Source organism: Amblyomma americanum, chromosome 5 (genome assembly GCF_052857255.1).
Source record: "Amblyomma americanum isolate KBUSLIRL-KWMA chromosome 5, ASM5285725v1, whole genome shotgun sequence".
Classification (NCBI taxonomy): domain Eukaryota; kingdom Metazoa; phylum Arthropoda; class Arachnida; order Ixodida; family Ixodidae; genus Amblyomma; species Amblyomma americanum.
The window spans coordinates 137,632,533-137,651,579 of NC_135501.1; the positions used below are offsets into that span (position 1 = coordinate 137,632,533).

Sequence of the window (19,047 nt, forward strand, 5' to 3'; positions counted from 1 at the left end):
CCAATTTTCGGGCGAGGGGATGAGGGTGATGTTAAAGAGGAAGGGGGAGAGGACGGACCCTTGAGGGGTTCCGATACTCTGAAGCGTGTAGGAGGGGGAAGAGAGAGGTCCAAAATGTATCTCAGCCGTGCGGTCAGTGAGGAATGCTTGAATGTAGGCGTACGTGCGCGCACCCACATTCAATGGAGATAGGGCAGTCATGATCGCATGATTTTCGATGCGATCAAAAGCTTTGGAGAGATCCAAAGCTAAGACTGCCTTTGTGTGAGCAGGCAGAAGCGGGTCGAAAATGTCATGTGTGAGTTGCAGCATGGCGTCCTGTGCGGATAGATGGGGGCGGAATCCCATCATGCTATGCGGGTATAGATTGTTGTCCGCCATGTGCGTTGTGAGTCTTGCTAACACAACATGCTCGAAGAGCTTTCCGAGGCATGAGGTTACCGAAATCGGGCGAAGGTTTTGACTCGTTTTTGACAAACATATGAAAGGAGCCAACAGTCACTGAAACCAAGGTGCATAGGGGGAATGTTTATTTTTTTTAATGTGTAGTGCTAATCAGTGGGATATACTTACATTTTATCTATCGCTTAAAGGAAATTACTTATAAAGCAGCAGAACAAACAACCATGCCTCCGGTGGGATCCGAACCCACGATCTCCGAATATCGCGTCCGGTGCTCTACCAACTGAGCGACGGCTGTCCAATCTGCTGCTTTCGTGGGTATATATGTTTTGCATGTAAGCGAACCTTGAGTGTGTTCTGTTCTGGCAGTCTTCATGCCATAGGTAGCATAGGAGGGTTCTCGCACAGTTTCCGCCCTCGCCGTTAGCTGACGTTCGATGCCACATTCGCGGTATTACAGGGCGTGCTACGTCCACCGCTATGGACGAGGGTGACGCTGGTGAACACTCTCAAGGTTCGCTTACACGCAAAATATAAATACCCACGAAAGCAAAAGACTGGACAGCCGTCGCCGTAGCTCAGTTGGTAAGAGCACCGGACGCGATATTCGGAGGTCGTGGGTTCGGATCCCACCGGCGGCATGGTTGTTTTTTCTGCTTCTTTATAAGTAATTTTCTTTAAACCAATAGGCATTCCCCTATGCACATTGGTTTCGGTGTGTGTGTGTGTGTGTGTGTGTGTGTGTGTGTGTGTGTGTGTGTGTGTGTGTGTGTGTGTGTGTGTGTGTGTGTGTGTGTGTGTGTGTGTGTGTGTGTGTGTGTGTGTGTGTGTGTGTGTGTGTGTGTGTGTGTGTGTGTGTGTGTGTGTGTGTGAGAGAGAGAGAGAGAGAGAGCGGACAAGGTAAAGGAAACGAGGGGCTCGTTTGACAAACTTATGAAGGGAGCCAACAGTCACCGAAACCAAGGTGCATAGGGGAATGTTAAATTTTTTATATGTAGTGCTGATCAGTGGGATAATAATACTTCGATTAATCTCTCGCGTAAAGAAAATTACTTATAAAGCAGCAGCAGAAAAAACAATAATGCCGCCGGTGGGATCCGAACCCACGACCTCCGAAGATCGCGTCCGGTGCTTTACCAACTGAGCTACGGCGACGGCTGTCCAATAACACACACACACACACACACACACACACACACACACACACACACACACACACACACACACACACACACACACACACACACACACACACACACACACACACACACACACACACACACACACACACACACACACACACACAAACACACACCGGATCAACACGGATCAGTTTCGTGTTGTGGTGCCGACGCCTGTTTTTATTCCATTATGTAGCTACCTCGATTAAGATAGCATCCACTGGGTTACGATGGTTCGTTGTAAAGCACAACGCTGAGACCCGAAAGGCGAGAAGTTAGAGCTTCACGCTCTAATACAGTGCAGCTGTGTTATGGAGAGCGCCATCATGGATTCTATCCGTGGAATCAGCATAACTCGGAGGCTCGAAACGTGGCCAGTAGAGCTAACGCTGTGGAACGATGGCTGTGACGTGTAAACAGCGGTTAGGCCACGTGAGGCACGAAATGTCATGCCGGCTCTTGAAGCAGGCTGCCGTAAGGGCTACAGTGAATTAAAACTGCGTGTCAGCGATTATGCTCGTTTATTTTTTCTCATGCCTAGCGTGACAAAGACACCCTCATGCGCCAAAGTCGCCACAGCCGCCGTTCGGTTGATGAAACTAAAACAGCATCTAGAATAAAGGAAATTGTAAATTATTTAGCGGTAGTAGGCGAACACCACGTAGTAAACCATGTGTTTTAATGTCTAAGGCATTACTGGAAAGAAGAAAACTAAAATTAAGTGTCTATGCTCCTTCAATAGCGTACAGTGAACACACGAGTGGGGAGCGTGCGGCTTCTGCCTTTCTTTGCGCAACGTTGTAAACAGACCTCTTCCGGCTACGTCATCGGCGCACGCGTGGCTGGTCGGATGGGGCAAAACAAGCGGCTTCTGACAGCCTAGTGCGACAGGTGCGACGCGCACCGAGGCGGCACGCAACTCGCGACACGTGCGACACCAGTTCTGGGGCGAAAATGGGCGACTTCGCCAAACAGGCCGCGATCATTTGACGTCACGTTGTTTAGAACAGCGAGAGGTCTGTTATGGACGCACAGTCATTTGGATGTCCTCTTGAGTCGGCCGCGCAGAGCCGGAAACAAATTTAGTTATTGGGTGTGAAATACAGTCGGGTGCAACTCAAGAGCACAGCGGCTTTCCCCCTCAAAGGAGCCTTTCCAGCCAATGGCGTCGGCCGATTCTCATGACCGTGCTAGTGTGACAAAGCAGGGAGTGGTAGATGAAAGGGGATAATCCCTTCCTCTTATTTATCGATCAGGGATATTCTATAAAGGCCCACGGGGTAGTACCGGGCTGGGCAGTAGCATTCTCTCCCTTCTCTCCATTTGTGGCGCCGTTCTCTGCACTGTCACGCTAGAAGGATCATGAGAACCGGCCGAAGCCATTGGCTGTGAGGAGGTCCTTTGACGGGGAAAGCCGTTGTGCTCTTGAGTTGTATTGGTATAATGTTCTCGCTCTACGCACACAAACAACGTACGCGTGTGACGCACGGCTCTTTTCGCAATTTTTTCTTTCTTTTTTTTCTGTGCTCATTTAAGCTTTCCGTTCCATCATGTGGCGCAGTATGTGAACTGCAGCAGGCCAGCAAGCAAATTTCCAGACATACCTATATCTCGTGTGTACGCGCTATGAATCATATAAATAATAAACAAAATAAATCGGGGGAGGGGGGTGGCAAGGTAACGGACAAAATATGGTATCCACTACCCCAAATGAGACTGAAGTTTCTCGATGACTGGTTCTCAACATCAGAACTGATACAGAACGAGAAAAGTTCCGTCTGACTGTACAGTTTCGCGCCTACAGCACATTCATCGTTATCAGCAATTCTGGACAGATCCTAGCTAGCATGCATATACGGCGTTTTAATGGACCGAGACGCTTTTGTGAGCGTGTGAGGAATAACTAATCGCAGAGACTACGGACAGGTTCTTCTTTCACAGGATTTAGGTTCTAGGTGACCTTTCGCACATTTCAAAGTCTGGCGTATCGATGCCTCGCCGAACATAATTTTCAAAGTTTGAACAGTGGGCGTCTATGGTAAGGACAAAAGTTTAGAGCCATTTTGGGTGACAAAAATACAATTTATGAAGAATGTAGCAGGTCCGATGACTTTTTCCAGCATCTTCAAATAGAATAGCGACTGAACTTTCCATTTTCAATAGTGTGCTGTCGAAATAAAAAAAAATTGCTCAAAACTGACATTTTCGCCACACGGTTACCCCATCTCACGTCGTAGGACTATAAATAGGGTTTAGATTTTTCAGTTTAAACCAATTTGAGCCGAAAAATAAAAGGATGAAGGTTCACCGAACCGTATATATTTTTGCAATTCAGCTGTAACCGAAAAAAGTCAGTATCCTTGACATGCACGCACCCAGTTCGCTGCTCATTGAATGGGAGCTAGACTCAGTACGGCGCAGTTGTACGTTTTGACGTACAGTCGAACCTCGTTATGATTTACGTCCCAAAGCGACTCAGGCTATGAGGAACGCAGTAGTGAAGGGATCCGGAAAATTCGATCACCTGGGGTTCTTTAACGTGCACTGACATTGCACAGCACACGGGCCTCTAGAATTTTGCCTTCATAAAAAATCGACCGCCGCGGCCGGGATCTAACCAGCGTCTTTCGGGTCAGCAGTCGAACACTATAACCACTGATCAAGCCACCGCGGCGGCCCAACCTCGTTATAACGAAATGGTTAAATAATGGACATAAAGAAGGATTGACGATTCCCCCTGGAAGCTCGGGTCAGCACGGGCTATAACGAAGCTACGGCTATAATGCAGTAATCGCCGGGCCCCTTCAGCTTCGTTATAACGAGGTTCGACTGTATTGCTCCGCTACCTACAGGACAAAAGCTATTAAAGCTGCCTAAAAGCAGCTCTTACAGCGTTCGCTCTTCTTAGCTATTTTCTTAGTTTTGCGGTTGGCCTCGGACCCGCCGCGGTGGCTCAGTGGTTACGGCGCTCGGCTATTGATCCAGAGTACCGGGGTTCGAACCCGACCGCGGCGGCTGCGCTTTTATGGAGGCAAAACGCTAAGGCACCCGTGTGCTGCGCGATGTCAGTGCACGTTAAAGAACCCCAGGTGGTCGAAATTATTCCGGAACCCTCCACTACGGCACGTCTCTCTCTCCCTTTCTTCTTTCACTCCCTCCTTTATCCCTTCCCTTACGGCGTGGTTCAGGTGTCTAACGATATATGTGACAGATACTGCGCTATTTCCTTTCCCCCCCAAAAAACAATAATAATTGGCCTCGGCGTCCGCAAGCCCGTCGCCGACGCGGGCACCCACCGGTAAAAATGCCCCTCCCACCCTACGAACCCGGCATCCCCAGCACCTACAGGATACGAGGCGGATGCTGCGGTAGCTTAGGAGCTATAGGATCCCTCTTTAATCTGCAGTCCATATATTTAACCGCGATCACACGTTAGCTAACGCTGGACTATTCGCATTACAAACTCGTAATCATGCTGCGAGTTTTTAAAAGCTCTGTTTTACTACAGTGGCAGTTTTCATCATCTGTCCTAATGGTGTCCAAGAGGCAAGGGAGAGCGTTGAGAACGCTGTCGGAGGAGCGAGCGAGGTCCCGTGGTTTAGCGACGCTTGACAGGGAATGAGTGTAGGACTTCTCGCGTCCTGTGTGCGCAACTGACGCCCCCTCCCCCAAAGTCCCCTTCCCCCGTCCCGGTTCCAAGCAGTGCCCCCGTGGCAGAAAAAGAACCTAACCCCTCCAAACCTCCGTGCATTTTTCTTCCACAGATACAGCCATTAGTTCCTTGACATGCGCCACATGGTGGCAAATTAAGTGTACTAATCTCTGGTAACGGTAGCGGGCCAGGGAAATCAATACGGCGAGAAATGGCAAATACCCCACACGTCACATTTCTCAGTGGGCATTTTCGGATTGAGGAAGATTATGCCATAAGTCGCCCGTCATAACTGCACTGCCAATAAAGCATTTTTTTTTACTGCCAGTGCTTCCCGGTTTACCCGTTAGGCCTCTTCATCGTGTGCACGCGGTCAAAATACCTCCTCTCTGGTCTGTTGCAAACGGGTGCAGAAAGATCACACTATCACTTCCACCGTGCTTGCGCTGCAGGCCCGAGTACTGTTATGACGTCACAAAAGTCACATGACGAGTAACGTGACGTGTGACGTCATTCATGACGTCAGTCCATCACGAAATACAGCGGAAGCGACTACTATAGCGTTGCTGGCGGTAGTGGTGGTAGTCAGGGCCGGCAGGGACAGGCGGGGTTAGCCTTACATTGATATGGGGAATTTTCTCATCATTGTTTCGTAGTACAAGCTAAACTATACCCCCTCCTAGAAGGACAAAAAAGTATGGTGGGGCAGCCAGAAAAGGAATGTAAACCAATAGGCCCCTGCCTGTGCTCCTAGAAGGCCAGTTTGATCTAAGAATTGTATATGTCTTTGTTACAGTGCGCATCGTAATTAGTTCGTGTGCTTTCGGGTAACACAAGACGTACGACGCTGTCCATAACACTCCACCTCCTCGGGTTGCCCAGGAACGTCTCTCAATGTCCGTCCGTCTTGCGTTCAGTTACGAAACTAACTGCACGTAAGTACCTGTATTATTGGCCTTTCTAACGCACCCTGCTAGGCATCTGACGGTACTGCATTGCGCTAACTGTATCGTCGCAAAGAAAGCACAGGTTATATATACCACGGAGGAAAAAAAAAAGCCTGCCCAAGGCAGAAGTTACCTGGACCACAAAGGGGTTAAGCGGCAGCAAAAAAATATATATATAGTGAGCGCCCAACAACAAGTTTAATCGACAAATTAAAGCATCATGCGAGCCAAATAAGGAAAATGCACCACTTTAGATAACCCGCCGCGGTGGCTCAGTGGTTAGGGCGCTCGGCTACTGATCCGGAATTCCCGGCTTCGAACCCGACCGCGGCGGCAGCGTTTTTATGGAGGCAAAACGCTAAGGCGGCCGTGTACTGTGCGATTCCAGTGCACGTTAAAGATCCCCAGGTGGTCGAAATTATTCCGGAGCCCTCCACTACAGAAACTCTTTCTTCCTTTCTTCTTTCACTTCCTCCTTTATCCCTTCCCTCACGGCGCGGTTCGGGTGTCCGCCGATATACGAGACAGATACTGCGCCATTTCCTTTCCCCCAAAACCAATTGTTACTATTATATGTAGTTTGGGTTGGAGAGGGTCCCCGACTGTGGTTGTCTCCACATCGCCTGTTGTTGTCTGGTCAGTGTTTTATGGGGTGGTGGGAGTGTTCTTCTGAATGCTTCGTAATGCGCAGTGAGCTCGTGGCATGATATGAGTGGCTCACCGAAAGGTTCTTGTTCCTGACATTGCGCCACCGCTTGGCCGGCTACTGATTCTCGAGTGTGTCGGTGGGCAGCCTCATTTCCCGTATTCCACGCGTGAGCTGAGGTCCATATGAGTTAATATCTCTCAAGAGACGAGGGTCTCTTATTTCTGTGAGTATTTGCGCGGCGGGACCGGAGACCAAGCCTCTAGAGAAGTTGTTATAATTATAATTGGTTTTTTGGGAAAGGAAATGGCGCAGTATCTGTCTCATATATCGTTGGACACCTGAACCGCGCCGTAAGGGAAGGGATAAAGGAGGGAGTGAAAGAAGAAAGGAAGAAGGAGGTGCCGTAGTGGAGGGCTCCGGAATAATTTCGACCACCTGGGGATCTTTAACGTGCACTGACATCGCACAGCACACAGGCGCCTTAGCGTTTTTCCTCCATAAAAACGCAGCCGCCGCGGTCGGGTTCGAACCCGGGAACTCCGGATAAGTAGCCCAGCGCCCTAACCACTGAGCCACCGCGGCGGGTCTAGAGAAGTTGCTGATCGCCAACTTCCGAGTCGCTTACTATGGTAGTAGCGTGTGTAAAGGCGATGGCCGCAGCGGTGGCGGCCTCCTCCGCGACTAGCGGTCTAGAGGTGGAAACCGTCTCCACCATAGCCAGTCTTGCTGGTTGATTGCGTTACTCCGCATGTTGGGAGCTATATATGCACTTGTATGAACCCCGGTCTTTGTTGAAAGATACACTAGCATGACAGCCTCGGTATGCGAGGCACGAGTGGCGTATGACAGCAGAGCAGCCAGAGCATATACGCCTAAAAAAAAGCGTTTCAATTTTAAACGAGGGCAATTGAGGCCGCGAAATTCCGGAGCTGCTCTAGCTGACACGCGTTGAACAGCTGCAGTGACAGTGTGTAGATGTGTATGACCCGCAGACGCCACTCTGTTGACGAAAATATTCGCGCTGCGCACTTTATTCCCGCTGACTGCTTCAGGGGCGTGGTGCTGAGTGGGTCAGACAGACAGCTAATTTTAGTTGCCTGTTTTCTTCTCTCAAATGATGCGTCGGTCATTATGAAATGCCTGTATCACCGAACGAAAAAAAAAATGCTTTTCAACTGTTTCATCAGTGATCACAAAAAACTTAGTATGGCCAAAACTGCACTAAATTTCAAGTCTCGTGAAAAAGTGTCTTCAAACCTCCCACAACCTACCCTCTTTGCCGAATCTCCACGACCGACAAACGAGATGGCGCCACTGGTGCGATTGCCGATAACAGCTTGTTCTGTTTAGTCGTCGCCGCAGACGATGCGAATATCCGATTTATTCTGATCGATTCAAGCAAGCACCCTTGCCAAATGCAGCATAAAACAAATCTGCCGACCAAATGCTGTTCCTGTGCGAAATTTGAGCTCGAACGATTCACTACTTTAGCTGAGAGAAGCATTCTTCGGCGCGCGTTTAAGTGCGGAACACGCTGTATATTCCGTCAAAGTATAGAAGCCACGTGCATGTTTACACAGACGGATCAGTAATGCCAACAGCATACACAGCGGAATTTATTGTAACCATTCTGCATGCACTCTGTTCATCGACAACACAGACTACAAAAAGTCACCCGCCGAGCTTGTGGCGATTATTCACACAGCTATCCGCTACATCTGTGGGGCGGCTGGTAAGATTAAAGGTGTACATTTTAATTCGAACCCAGCGTCACAAATACCAGACTGCTTCGAGCACCAAAGATCTTATACCAGCATCAGAAACAACATCGCCAAGCTATACAGCAAGAAAAAAAAAATCACAAGACTCTCACCACCCCCTGTAACGCATATTTCATCGATTGGGTTCTCCCTGAATTTTCTGGTGAAATCCTTCGTCACATAGCAAAGGTCATGTGGCCACGCGGTCACCCATTGGCACACTAGTTCGTACACCGTCTTGATTTCAGAGCAACTGCTTTTTTGCACTGTTACCACAGCCTCCCGCCGCGGTGGCTCAGTGGTTAGGGCGCTCGGCTACTGATCCGAAGTTCCAGTGTTCGAACCCTACCGCGGCGGCCGCGTTTCGATGGAGGCGAAACGCAAAAAGGCGCCCGTGTGCTGTGCGATGTCAGTGTTTGTTAAAGATTCCCAGCCCTCCACAACGACACTACTACTTTCACTCCGACCTTCCTCCCTTCCCTTATGGTGCGGTTCGGGTGTCCACTGGGATGTGAGACAATTACTGCGCCATTTACTTTCCTCAAAAACAAATTTTCAATTTTCCTCCATCGCAGCGCGGCTGCCGCGGTTGTGAAAATTTATGGGGCTCTGGGTTTCTCATTCCCCGTCCGGAAGAGGGAAAGAGATAAGGAAAGCATGTGGTCGGAACGACTACTACGCGAAACCAGGGGAACTGTAGGCTATGACACCTAGAGCTGTGATAGACAGCTAGTCAGTTCAGAGCGACAGGGTTATTGAATATCGACTTTTAAAGTACGGTATGGTATACACAACCCTGCGACTGCGTGCAGAGCACAAGAGGAAAAAGTTACGTGCTGTGAATGCGAAAGCATCTTTTGACCGAAAGACATTTACCCTAAAGGACTTCGCTCCAAACGCATTTATCATTGTCATTAATGGCCCTCACCATTATTTAGTAACGCCCCGGTTTATCATTCCACAACTACCACTATCACTATAACTAATAGTGTCTCATCTAATACCTTTGCTTCGATGATTGCCTATGATTACATATGGTCTGCTTCTGTCATGCGAGACCATGGTGACGTCATTGGGGTTATCGGACCACTGGTGGCGGTGGTGGCAAAACTTCATTGTCATAAAGACAAGGAGGGTAAGGGGTCATCTTGAAATGTCTCGAGTGTGCCCTCACAGCGGCGTCAGGTGGCGGGAAGTGCGTGCTTCCGGGCGACCTCTAGGGCCCGGCTCACTGCCCGGAGTTGTCTCTCCGGATCCTAGCTGAACAACTCAGTCTCCCGCTGATTTTGGCTTGAGAGTTGCAGTCCCTGAGGGGGTAAGCCCTTAGGGCACTCGTATAGTATGTGGTTAAGATTAGCTTTAGAATAACTGCATAAAGTGCAGCGGACCACTGCTGCTGGACAACAACGCCGAGTTTCGCTGCCGATTAGCCATGTAATGTTTTCGCATCAATATGCGTCAAATGTCCGACTCCAATTAATGGGACGTGGTTTTAAGGATGCGGCCCGAAATACGCAAAGTGTGTGCGAAGCGAACACTAAGAGGCGCTGACAAACGCTGTGTCTACTGTGAGCACATACAGATGCGCTACCCGACAACATTCTGGATTTCGAATGAAAACGCGAAATCGAAAACGGCGCGATCGAAAGCAACATCGGCGAAATTCCCGTGAAATGACTTAGCACAACGCTACCGCGCGCCGACAGCTGCTGTCTCGTAACATCACTGCGCAGTCGATCCCAGTTTGCAGTGGCCTGTAAAAAAAAATCTATCTTCCGCAAGCGCCGCTAGCCAAAAAGCAAATAACGTAACTGAGAAACATGCCAGCAACACGTAACGTGTGCGCGCGTTACTTCCGTGGCATTGAGACGGGAGGACTATTTAGCAGAATGCCGTTACTGACGGTGTCAGGCCAGTTTCACTCTCCCAAGGAACCTCCGCAGCCGTCGGCGGCCCGGAAACGAGCGAAAAAAAAATATAAATAACGCCCCTCGCTAAGTAACACGCGCGCGCTTCTGACAGCCGGGCGAAAGCGCAAGGGCGCGCGCAGAAAACTGAAAAAAAAAAAAACCTAAACGGAAAAGAAAGAAGCTCGTCTGCAGCCTTACCGTTTCACGCGCAGCCCAGATCCAGACGAAGGTGACAGCGCTGTTCGGAGTATAATAATCCGCTCGTGGGCTCAGAGATGCACACGCACGTACACACACAAACTGCCGCCGCCCGTAGCCGGTATAATCCTAAACTTCCGTATCCAAAGTGGCGCACAACGTCGCGCGAGCGATCACGGGCGTCACACCAATCCTACGGCGAGATTTCCTCACGGCAAGAAAACACGCACGTGCATTTAAAACAAAAGCACGGAACTGCACAGCTGACAACTGCAACTGCGCACAGGTAAGCAGAAGCGCGCGCAAGGCGCGATTGCGTGCGCTCTTTTCCGCAGTCGTCGAAACTATGGTGGAGAATTTGTTCGCGGAGAAAAGATGCACCGCATAACGCTCAATGCGCCATCTAGGGCTAAAAAAAAAAGAAAAAGTTGCTGCATTTGTAACCAAATTAGCATATTTGGTAGTCATATGTGTCAACTAAAGGCTAACTGCAACAGTATTGCAATACGTGTAAAGGTACAAAACTACACAGCTGTCTGAGAAAGTGTTACTAGAAGGAGCGGTTTCGGTTCCAGTTTCGGCAACTGTGAACTGGCCGCGTTTCGATGGCGGCGAAACGTGAATGCACCCGTGTGCTGCGCGATGTCAGTGCACGTTAAAGATCCCCATGTGCTCGAAATTATTCCGGAGCCATCCACTACGGCACCTCTTTCTTTATCCCTTCCCTTACGGTGCGCTTCAGGTATCCGCCGAGATGTGACAGATACTTAGCCGTTTCCTCCCTCAAAAACCAATTTTAGAATTTTCCACTTACGATATTAAAGTCAATTAGACTGTTTTTATGAGTTATGATTTACCTTTGCGAAAAAGAGTAAGAAGTAATCCTCCGCATTTGAGTTAATATATGGCAAAAAATATTAGCGTTTTCACCGTTTACCCGAGACAGCTGGCAAGGGCCATTCGAACCATCCATGACACCAGATGGGAAACTCCAAATGAGTATCGCATTGAGAGTGCGGGAGGTCCTGGTCCCGCGTGACACAGATAGACAGGCGTTGTAAACATGTTTGTAGACGCCTATAGTTAAGCTTTAGAAGATGACGAGGGGGTATATGTAAGTTAAAAGTTATGAACTTTGATACATGAGGACTTTGTCTGCGGAACTGTTTTGCTTGAAACTTGCATTGCCTGATTTTATACATTTTTAAATTTTCACATACAATTGTCACCTATTTGCCAACACCTTGTTGTCCTTTTGTTACGAGTCATATCTGTAGCTTGTTGTTCAAGCATCTGAAAACTCGGGAAATAATTTACAGGGCACTAAGAAACTTGACATAAATATATATGGCGTCCGAAAAAAAAATTATTTGCAGCTGCGCAGTGAAATAGTCCCTTGAGGACTGATTTCCTCTGTTTTTTCTCCTTAATCTATTCAGCTTTTTTGTTCAATTCTAAAGCGACTGAAATAAGATATTTGTGACCCTATACCGGTGTACGTCATGCTAACATTACTTCTTTCTTTCTTTATTTGAACCTCAAGGGTCCCTGACAGGACATATTACATGAGGGGTGGGCGTAAGAACTGCGGTTAACAATGAAAGTTACATGGGAATCATGACGATGTCATGGCTTCCTCGATGGCAGTCTTGAAATGGGCTGGATCAGGGATTAGTGCTAAGTCGGAGGGAAGGTCATTCCAGTCGCGATCTGTGTAGACAAAAAATGATTTCTGATATGTAGTAGTGCGGGCACGATGCGGGACGACGCTGTTTGGATGGCCTGTGCGGGGTGTTCGACGTACTGGTAGAATATGAGCTTGCTGTCACGGGGTGAACAACGGAAAAACCTGTGATAAAGGCAGAGACGTGAAACTCGGCGACGGGAAGCGAGAGAAGGAAGTTTAAGTTGGAACTTCAAGGCTCACTCATCGCTCACCTTTTTTTTCAAATTTGCGACGGCTGGCTAATGAAAAGAAGCGCTAGCCGGACGTTTTTAATTGTATATATGTTTCAAAGGGCATGACGCTGGCGTTCCTCAGCAACGCTGGGCATTAAAAGGTTAAAACATAGTTTCTAAAAAGGTTATATTTTTCGTTTATTAGTTCACGGGTGCTGTCATAGACTTCTTACGGTAATACTTAGAAAGTCCATTGGTGCTGCAATGATCTGTAAGCTACAACGAAGAGCCACAAAGCCTATAGAAATATTAGTGGTTTAGTAGTGGTTTAGTAGCACACGTTGGCGGAAGCCACTAGAAGGCAGCAAGATCGCATTGCTCTTTCATTCAACTTCCATCCATCCATCCGTCAAACTACTCATTCAACTTCCGGTTTTGCATGGTGGGGTTGTTTGAGAAACGTGAGGCCGTGATTTACGGCGTCGAACAAATCGAGCATTGATTGTGTTTGTGCTCTTCGTCCGTGTATAAATCTGCGGTTAAAAGATTAACATGACTACGATACGGCAATTTACGTGCGACGACCTCTTCCTGTTTAACAACGTGTAAGTAGATGTATTCCATGTGACAGCGTTCGTTTTCTTCTCTCAATCGACTAATGTGCATTCCATCTTTTGTTTTCAGCAACTTGGATCCACTCACAGAAACCGTATCCTTCGCGCTGTTCTTGCTGACGTGATGCACATTTTGGTGGAATTCGCCGTCAGAAAAACTTGTCGCATTGTGGGCACGCTACGTTATTCGGTCCGGCGACTACGATTCTCAGCTCCGCGATGAATTTGGTATCTTAAAGGGCAGGCGTAAAAGCGTGATTGAAGCACTAAAGATTCGTTACTGCAGTGCCCACCCAAACAGTGCTGAGTGATATTTAGTCTGCTGCATGCGAGTGCCTTAGCACATGCCCGATTATATCAAATTTAGAAACTCGAGTACATACTCTTCTTGAGCACGCATGTCCGATGCGATGAGTTTGCCGTCAAGTTAGCTAATCCGCCTCTAAAAACTGCTAGAGAGCGTTTTGAGTGCTAGCCCATTCTACGCTAGGAGATATTGGCTAGCACTTTCGGCTTTGAGGTGCCTGGTTTCATTAGCTACATTTCGCAGGAGCATGCTCATACAGTCACTAATTTACAGTACTTTTATCATCTCGAAGCACACCGCTTGCATGCTGTAGATAAATAAAATACATAGAGAAAATGTGATTGACCCGGTGCTTTCACAGTGTCATCAGTGTTGTGTGCGCAATGCGGAGAATGCAGTGGCAATGTCAGTTCCTATTGCATCCACCTTAGCTGCTCTCCAGTATGGCTTGTCATTTTACCTCCAATACCTGGCACACTGGCCTGAGTACTTCCAGGTTGCCGAGTCTCCAAGCGGTGACATTATGGGCTACAGTAGGTGTCTGTTCTTCCTTCCTGCCTGTTTCCTTTGTAGTTCACTGCTGCCGCACTGCCATAATCCCCTTGTGTTCGTTTCTTTGTGCCTTGCAGTCATGGGCAAAGCAGAGGGTGTCCAAGAGAACTGGCACGGTCACGTCACGGCCCTCACGGTTGCACCCGAGTACCGAAAGTTGGGGGTTGCAGCCATGCTCATGTCAGGCCTGGAGTACATCTCAGAGAAGTGAGATTTTGCACAGCTCTTTTTAGGAGCAGTTACCTGTGGGATATCCACTATCAGTAAGGATTATATGAAGTATAGATGGGTTTTGCTGATGTCATAGTGGCTGCCATGTAGGAGGCTTGGAGCATGGCAGGGAGCTGTATGCTTACCTGATTCCGTTATCTCCGCCCGTTCTGATGTGCACTGAGAAAGCTAAGCATGGAGCTCCATATCATAGTGCCCATGAAATCACAGGCTGCCCTTTTATGAATCTATCATGCATGCTTGGGTGATCACGTCTGTGAGTTGTGCCCATCAGCGTTGGTGTGAAGCTTTTTGTGAGGAAATGCGGCCGTAAGTAAAGAGTTGTCATGCCTGGTTCTTTGAACTTATTGCGACGACTGTAATGCAGTTTCGCTCTCGCAGAAGTCAGCGCCCGTCCTCTGTTTCGTGCTTCTTCTTCTTGTCCTCGTTCCGTTGCGCTGTGTTAATCTGTTTCAATAAGCCAAACTTAGGGGAACATTTTTTAAACGGTTCATGCCTCCAAACATTCGCGGATTAGGTGCAGGTTATTGCACACTGCAAAACAGTTTGCTGCAAGTCTCCAGTTAAACATTCGTCCCTGTTACAGAAAGCAAGCCTACTTCGTCGACTTGTTTGTCCGAGTGTCCAACAAGGTTGCCGTCGACATGTACAAGCGGTTGGGCTATAGTGTCTACCGGAGAGTCTTGGAGTACTACTTTGGCGACCCTGATGAAGATGCTTTCGGTAAGTACTGTATGGGGATGCCAGATTTTTTTCACAGCTCATTGTGAACTCTCAGTGCAGTGCAATAGCTTATTAAACTCTCTGAAATAGCATGAAGCACCTTTAGTGAATATGGAACTCATTAAATGATGCATAATGAATTAGAAATGAGGTGTAAAATTATATTATTCAATTAATTTAACAACGCATTCAAGATCATATTTTGCTGCACCAGTGTGGCTGTACTCTCAGCGCTGATGCTATCTGCAAGAAATGAGTTCTTCAAAGGCTTCATAAACTACTTACGGCTGATAATGCAACCAAGAGTCAGTGAACGACAAGAGATTTTGGGCCTCGGCTGCGAGAAGAAAATACCAGTGCATTAGATATGCACAATGAGACGGACCATTTTCTGTTGCCTGAGTGGAATGGTGTTGTGTTATCCTACATGCCTCTTCACTGACAGTGGTTCGAATGTGTTCAGAGTGGATCGCGCGCTCAATACTGGTGCACAGTTTTTCCGAAGTTCTAGGGCCTAGCCTCAGCGTGTTCATTGGGAGAGGATTTTCGGACTCGTACCAAAAAAAAAATACCTGGCATTATTGCATTCAACATGTAGTAGAAAAGGTGCATGGTACATGGGCATTATGGGAATGGCGATAGTCCTGTATGATATGCATTGCTTAGGGCCAGTTCTTTTACATTTCAAAACTTCAAAGAATCTTTGTAGTACCCTGTAAATGAGGCAGGCAGTTACAGACAGTTTGGTGTGAAGTTTCTTTGAAGGATCTAAGGAAAGCTGAGTACCTTCAGCTTGCTGAACCAGCTTCACTGCAAGCCTCGGTAAAATTACTACAGCGTTCTGAACTTACAAGCACTGCCACCAGGTCAAAAGCTCGAGAAACAATTTTTTTTTTTTCACATGTTAAGTAGACATGCCGATTCCATACTGCAGATCTGTCATGGCCCAGGTAACCTGGTGTGACTCTTAGGCTCACCAACCGCATCAAGAAACTGCCCCGCCATATGTTAGTTGCAGAGTCCAGTACCACTTGTGCCCATGGCACTGCACAGCTAAACACATTGTATTGAGCCAGTCTAACCGGAAATCGTAAACTGTTGTTTACATGTGACCTCTAGATGCAGTAACAATTTGTAATGCATGCATACATTAGAAAACACATTTAATACCTTTTTTTGTTTTCAGTAGATATAGGGACTTTAGGGTGTAATAATGGGCAGGGCTTACTCAGAAGCAATGACGTGGTGACTAGTGCACTCTGATCCCAGGACAGCAGAACCGTAAAGAGCAATTTTCTTTCTTCGTTTTTTTTTTCTGTAGATCATATTTTAATTTTCACTATACTGGCACTCACACACCTTGTAAAGCATCCCTCTTACAGTTATCGCTGTAAAATGTTTAGATGTGGTGCGACCATTTCGATGGCACTGATTGATTGATCAATTTGTGGCTAGATCTTTTAAACTTTTGTATCGTATTCCAATTTAACTACACTGTAGACAATGTTTTGACAGCTATCATTGCTATTTTTTGTGCCTCTTTTCCAGACATGCGGAAAGCACTGTCAAGAGATGTTCTCAAGAAGTCTGTGATTCCTCTAGCACACCCTGTACGTCCCGAAGATGTGGATTGAGTTAGTATTTGTGAAATAAAATAGCGCTGATGGACTGTTTTTAACGAAACCAAGATGCTGTCGTCATAACGTGGACCTTGCATGCGTCAACTTGCCTGGGCAAAATACCTATGCAGTCAACCCTCAATAATTTAAACACTAAGAGAACAAAAATTATGTTCCATTCATGTGGAGTTCAGGTAGAGGGTAGCATTTTTAAAGCATCGGTTAGGATAAGCCAGGTATTAAATTAAGTGAGTTTTAATTAACGAGTTTACTTTAATTGCTCTAGTTGACAGTTATGCACTGCAACGACTTTTCTTGGCAATGCAACCAAACCTACAGAGCTGAAACATGCCCGCTTGCCCTACGCTGTGGAGATATAGCAGTTAATAGTTGCGTCTTGAAACATATTCTGGTAGCGCTCATTATTTAAGGCGTATTTCTAAAATAACTGCACATTTCGAACATTGGAAAGTCGTGGCTAAAACAGGTTCTGTGATTATAAAAAATTGTTTAGACACATCTGCTTACAAGAAGCTTCCATAGGTGGAGCCGGCTACACCAGCAACAAAGTGGACAACCGTGCAGCAAGCGGCACTTATATATCAGAACTCTGCGGGCAATACCCTGCAGCAGTTTGCTGCATGAGTTTGAGCCATGAGGTAAAACTGCAACACTGCACTGCCCATGTGGTTCACAAGACTTGGTGCTGAATCGGCAAAGATGTGTGGGCCTCGCAGTTGCACAGCCTAAGGCAGTGCATTCATTGGCACTCAAACGATGATTTGTTGCTTGTACAGTTCAAACACATTCTCAGTGACCTAATGTTGCAAGAAAAATGGAAACGCTGTTTCAAGCATGACAGTTGACCAACAAGTTCAACTTTCTACACGTGTTAAAAAAAGCTGGCTAACAAATGCAAGAGCGTCTCGGCCGCGACGATCAAATTTCGATGGAGGTGAAATTCTAGAGGCCTAAGTACTTGCGATGTCAGCGCACGTTAAAGAACCCCAGGTGGTCGAAATTTCCAGAGCCGTTCACTACGGCGTCCCTCACAGCCTGAGTCGCTTTGGGACGTTGAACCCCCATAAACCATAAATGGATGAACAGTCGCACTGATTGTCAAACGTTACGTTACTGGTTTATAATAGCTGCAAGAGTGTATCCATTCACGGTTTGTATTTGGCATGCTGTCCATGGAAACGTTTAGTCTTCCAATGAAGCGGCATATAGACTCCGGTTCAAGTTAAGAGTTTCCTTTTAAAACATAGTATATTGGTAGCACTCATTATTTTAAGACATGTTTCTCACAGAACTGAGCATTTTGAACATAAGAGCCATATGTAAAAAAATTGTTTCTTTGATTGGAAGAAATTTTCAAGTGCATCTGGTTACAAGAAGCTTCCATAGATAGTGCCAGCTACACCAGCAACGGAGCAATGCAACTGCACGGCGAGCAACGTGCCAGCCAACTGTCCTGTGGCTGCACTACTGGCGGAGTGATGCAGTAACAGAAACTCCACCCCTGTAGCTTTCTCTTAATTTCTGAGAGAAGTTGTAGCAGAGAACAGTGCAGGACAGGGTGAACAGGATATTAACGGGAGAGGTTTTTGTACTGAAGAGGACAATAACCTGGCACGATGATGGTGATATTTTACGAACGCCACCCAAAGAGGCTTGGCAGACCATAAGTGATGTGACAGAGTAATGTGTGTTTGTAACATCACTACTTTTAAAGCTTCTATTGTGTCATTGCATTGCTTGTAAAGCACGAAATGGAGTAAAAACTGGAAACTGCTATGCTGTTTCCAGTTGGGCGCTCTGCCACGTCCCTGCACACACCCCAATCAAAAGAGAGAACATTTGGTGTGTCCGTTACGTGATGTTTAATTGTTATGGCACAAGGTCGACTCAGGCTAAGCAGCAGCTACCGCAGAGTTGGAAGGCCCACTTATGTGTCTAACAACGTGGCGATCAAAGTGAGACAAAGTATATTAAATAGTGGGAAGGTGTAGTGTTTCTGAAAGCCGTAACTACAATTTGTGCAACACTTGGTGAAGACAAGGAGGGGACTCGTTCTAAAATCTGTATGAATGGTGAAGAAAAAAACTATGCGAGGCCCAGAAGCTTCATTGGGGTTGTCGCAGCAATAACTGGGGGCTCCCAACAGACAGGATAAAAACAAAAAAAAAGGAGTCATCTCTTTAAGAACTGAGGGAGTGAGTGACAGATGATAAGGGACTGCTTGTAAAAGGTCCATATATGAGAAAAAAAAAATTTAAAACCCGATTAAGACAGAACACTGCCTCATTTGCTGGATAGTGGGCAGGTTGGACGGGTAAATTGCTTCTCAACAACTTAAGAAAGTGTCTCCTCCTCTTGAGCTTGGTGCATCCGTCACTTGAG

The 19,047-nt window shown here is 47.1% G+C and overlaps 2 protein-coding genes across 2 annotated transcripts in view; one reads left to right on the plus strand and one right to left on the minus strand.

Moving 5' to 3' along the window:
• LOC144132753 (uncharacterized) overlaps positions 1-11,047 on the minus strand; it is a 344,373-nt gene extending 333,326 nt beyond the window's left edge. The window contains exon 1 of the mRNA XM_077665388.1: positions 10,700-11,047. The gene's annotated coding sequence lies outside the window, so the exon portion shown is untranslated. The remainder of the gene's footprint in view (positions 1-10,699) is intronic.
• A 1,943-nt stretch (positions 11,048-12,990) lies between these two features.
• Positions 12,991-16,708, plus strand: Naa20A (N-alpha-acetyltransferase 20 A). The gene is made up of 6 exons (XM_077665397.1): positions 12,991-13,203; positions 13,283-13,307; positions 13,962-14,052; positions 14,149-14,278; positions 14,889-15,025; positions 16,574-16,708. Exons 1-6 carry the CDS (start codon positions 13,151-13,153, stop codon positions 16,657-16,659), a joined length of 522 nt encoding a protein of 173 aa, XP_077521523.1. The 5' UTR covers positions 12,991-13,150; the 3' UTR covers positions 16,660-16,708.
• Positions 16,709-19,047: the final 2,339 nt, after the last annotated feature.

Coding starts and splice junctions, on each gene's coding strand:
- Naa20A (XM_077665397.1), top strand. CDS start 13,151: ATGACTACGATACGGCAATTTACGTGCGACGACCTCTTCCTGTTTAAC. Junction 13,204..13,282: donor CTCTTCCTGTTTAACAACGT/GTAAGTAGATGT, acceptor TTTTGTTTTCAG/CAACTTGGATCCACTCACAG. Junction 13,308..13,961: donor TGGATCCACTCACAGAAACC/GTATCCTTCGCG, acceptor GCTGCTCTCCAG/TATGGCTTGTCATTTTACCT.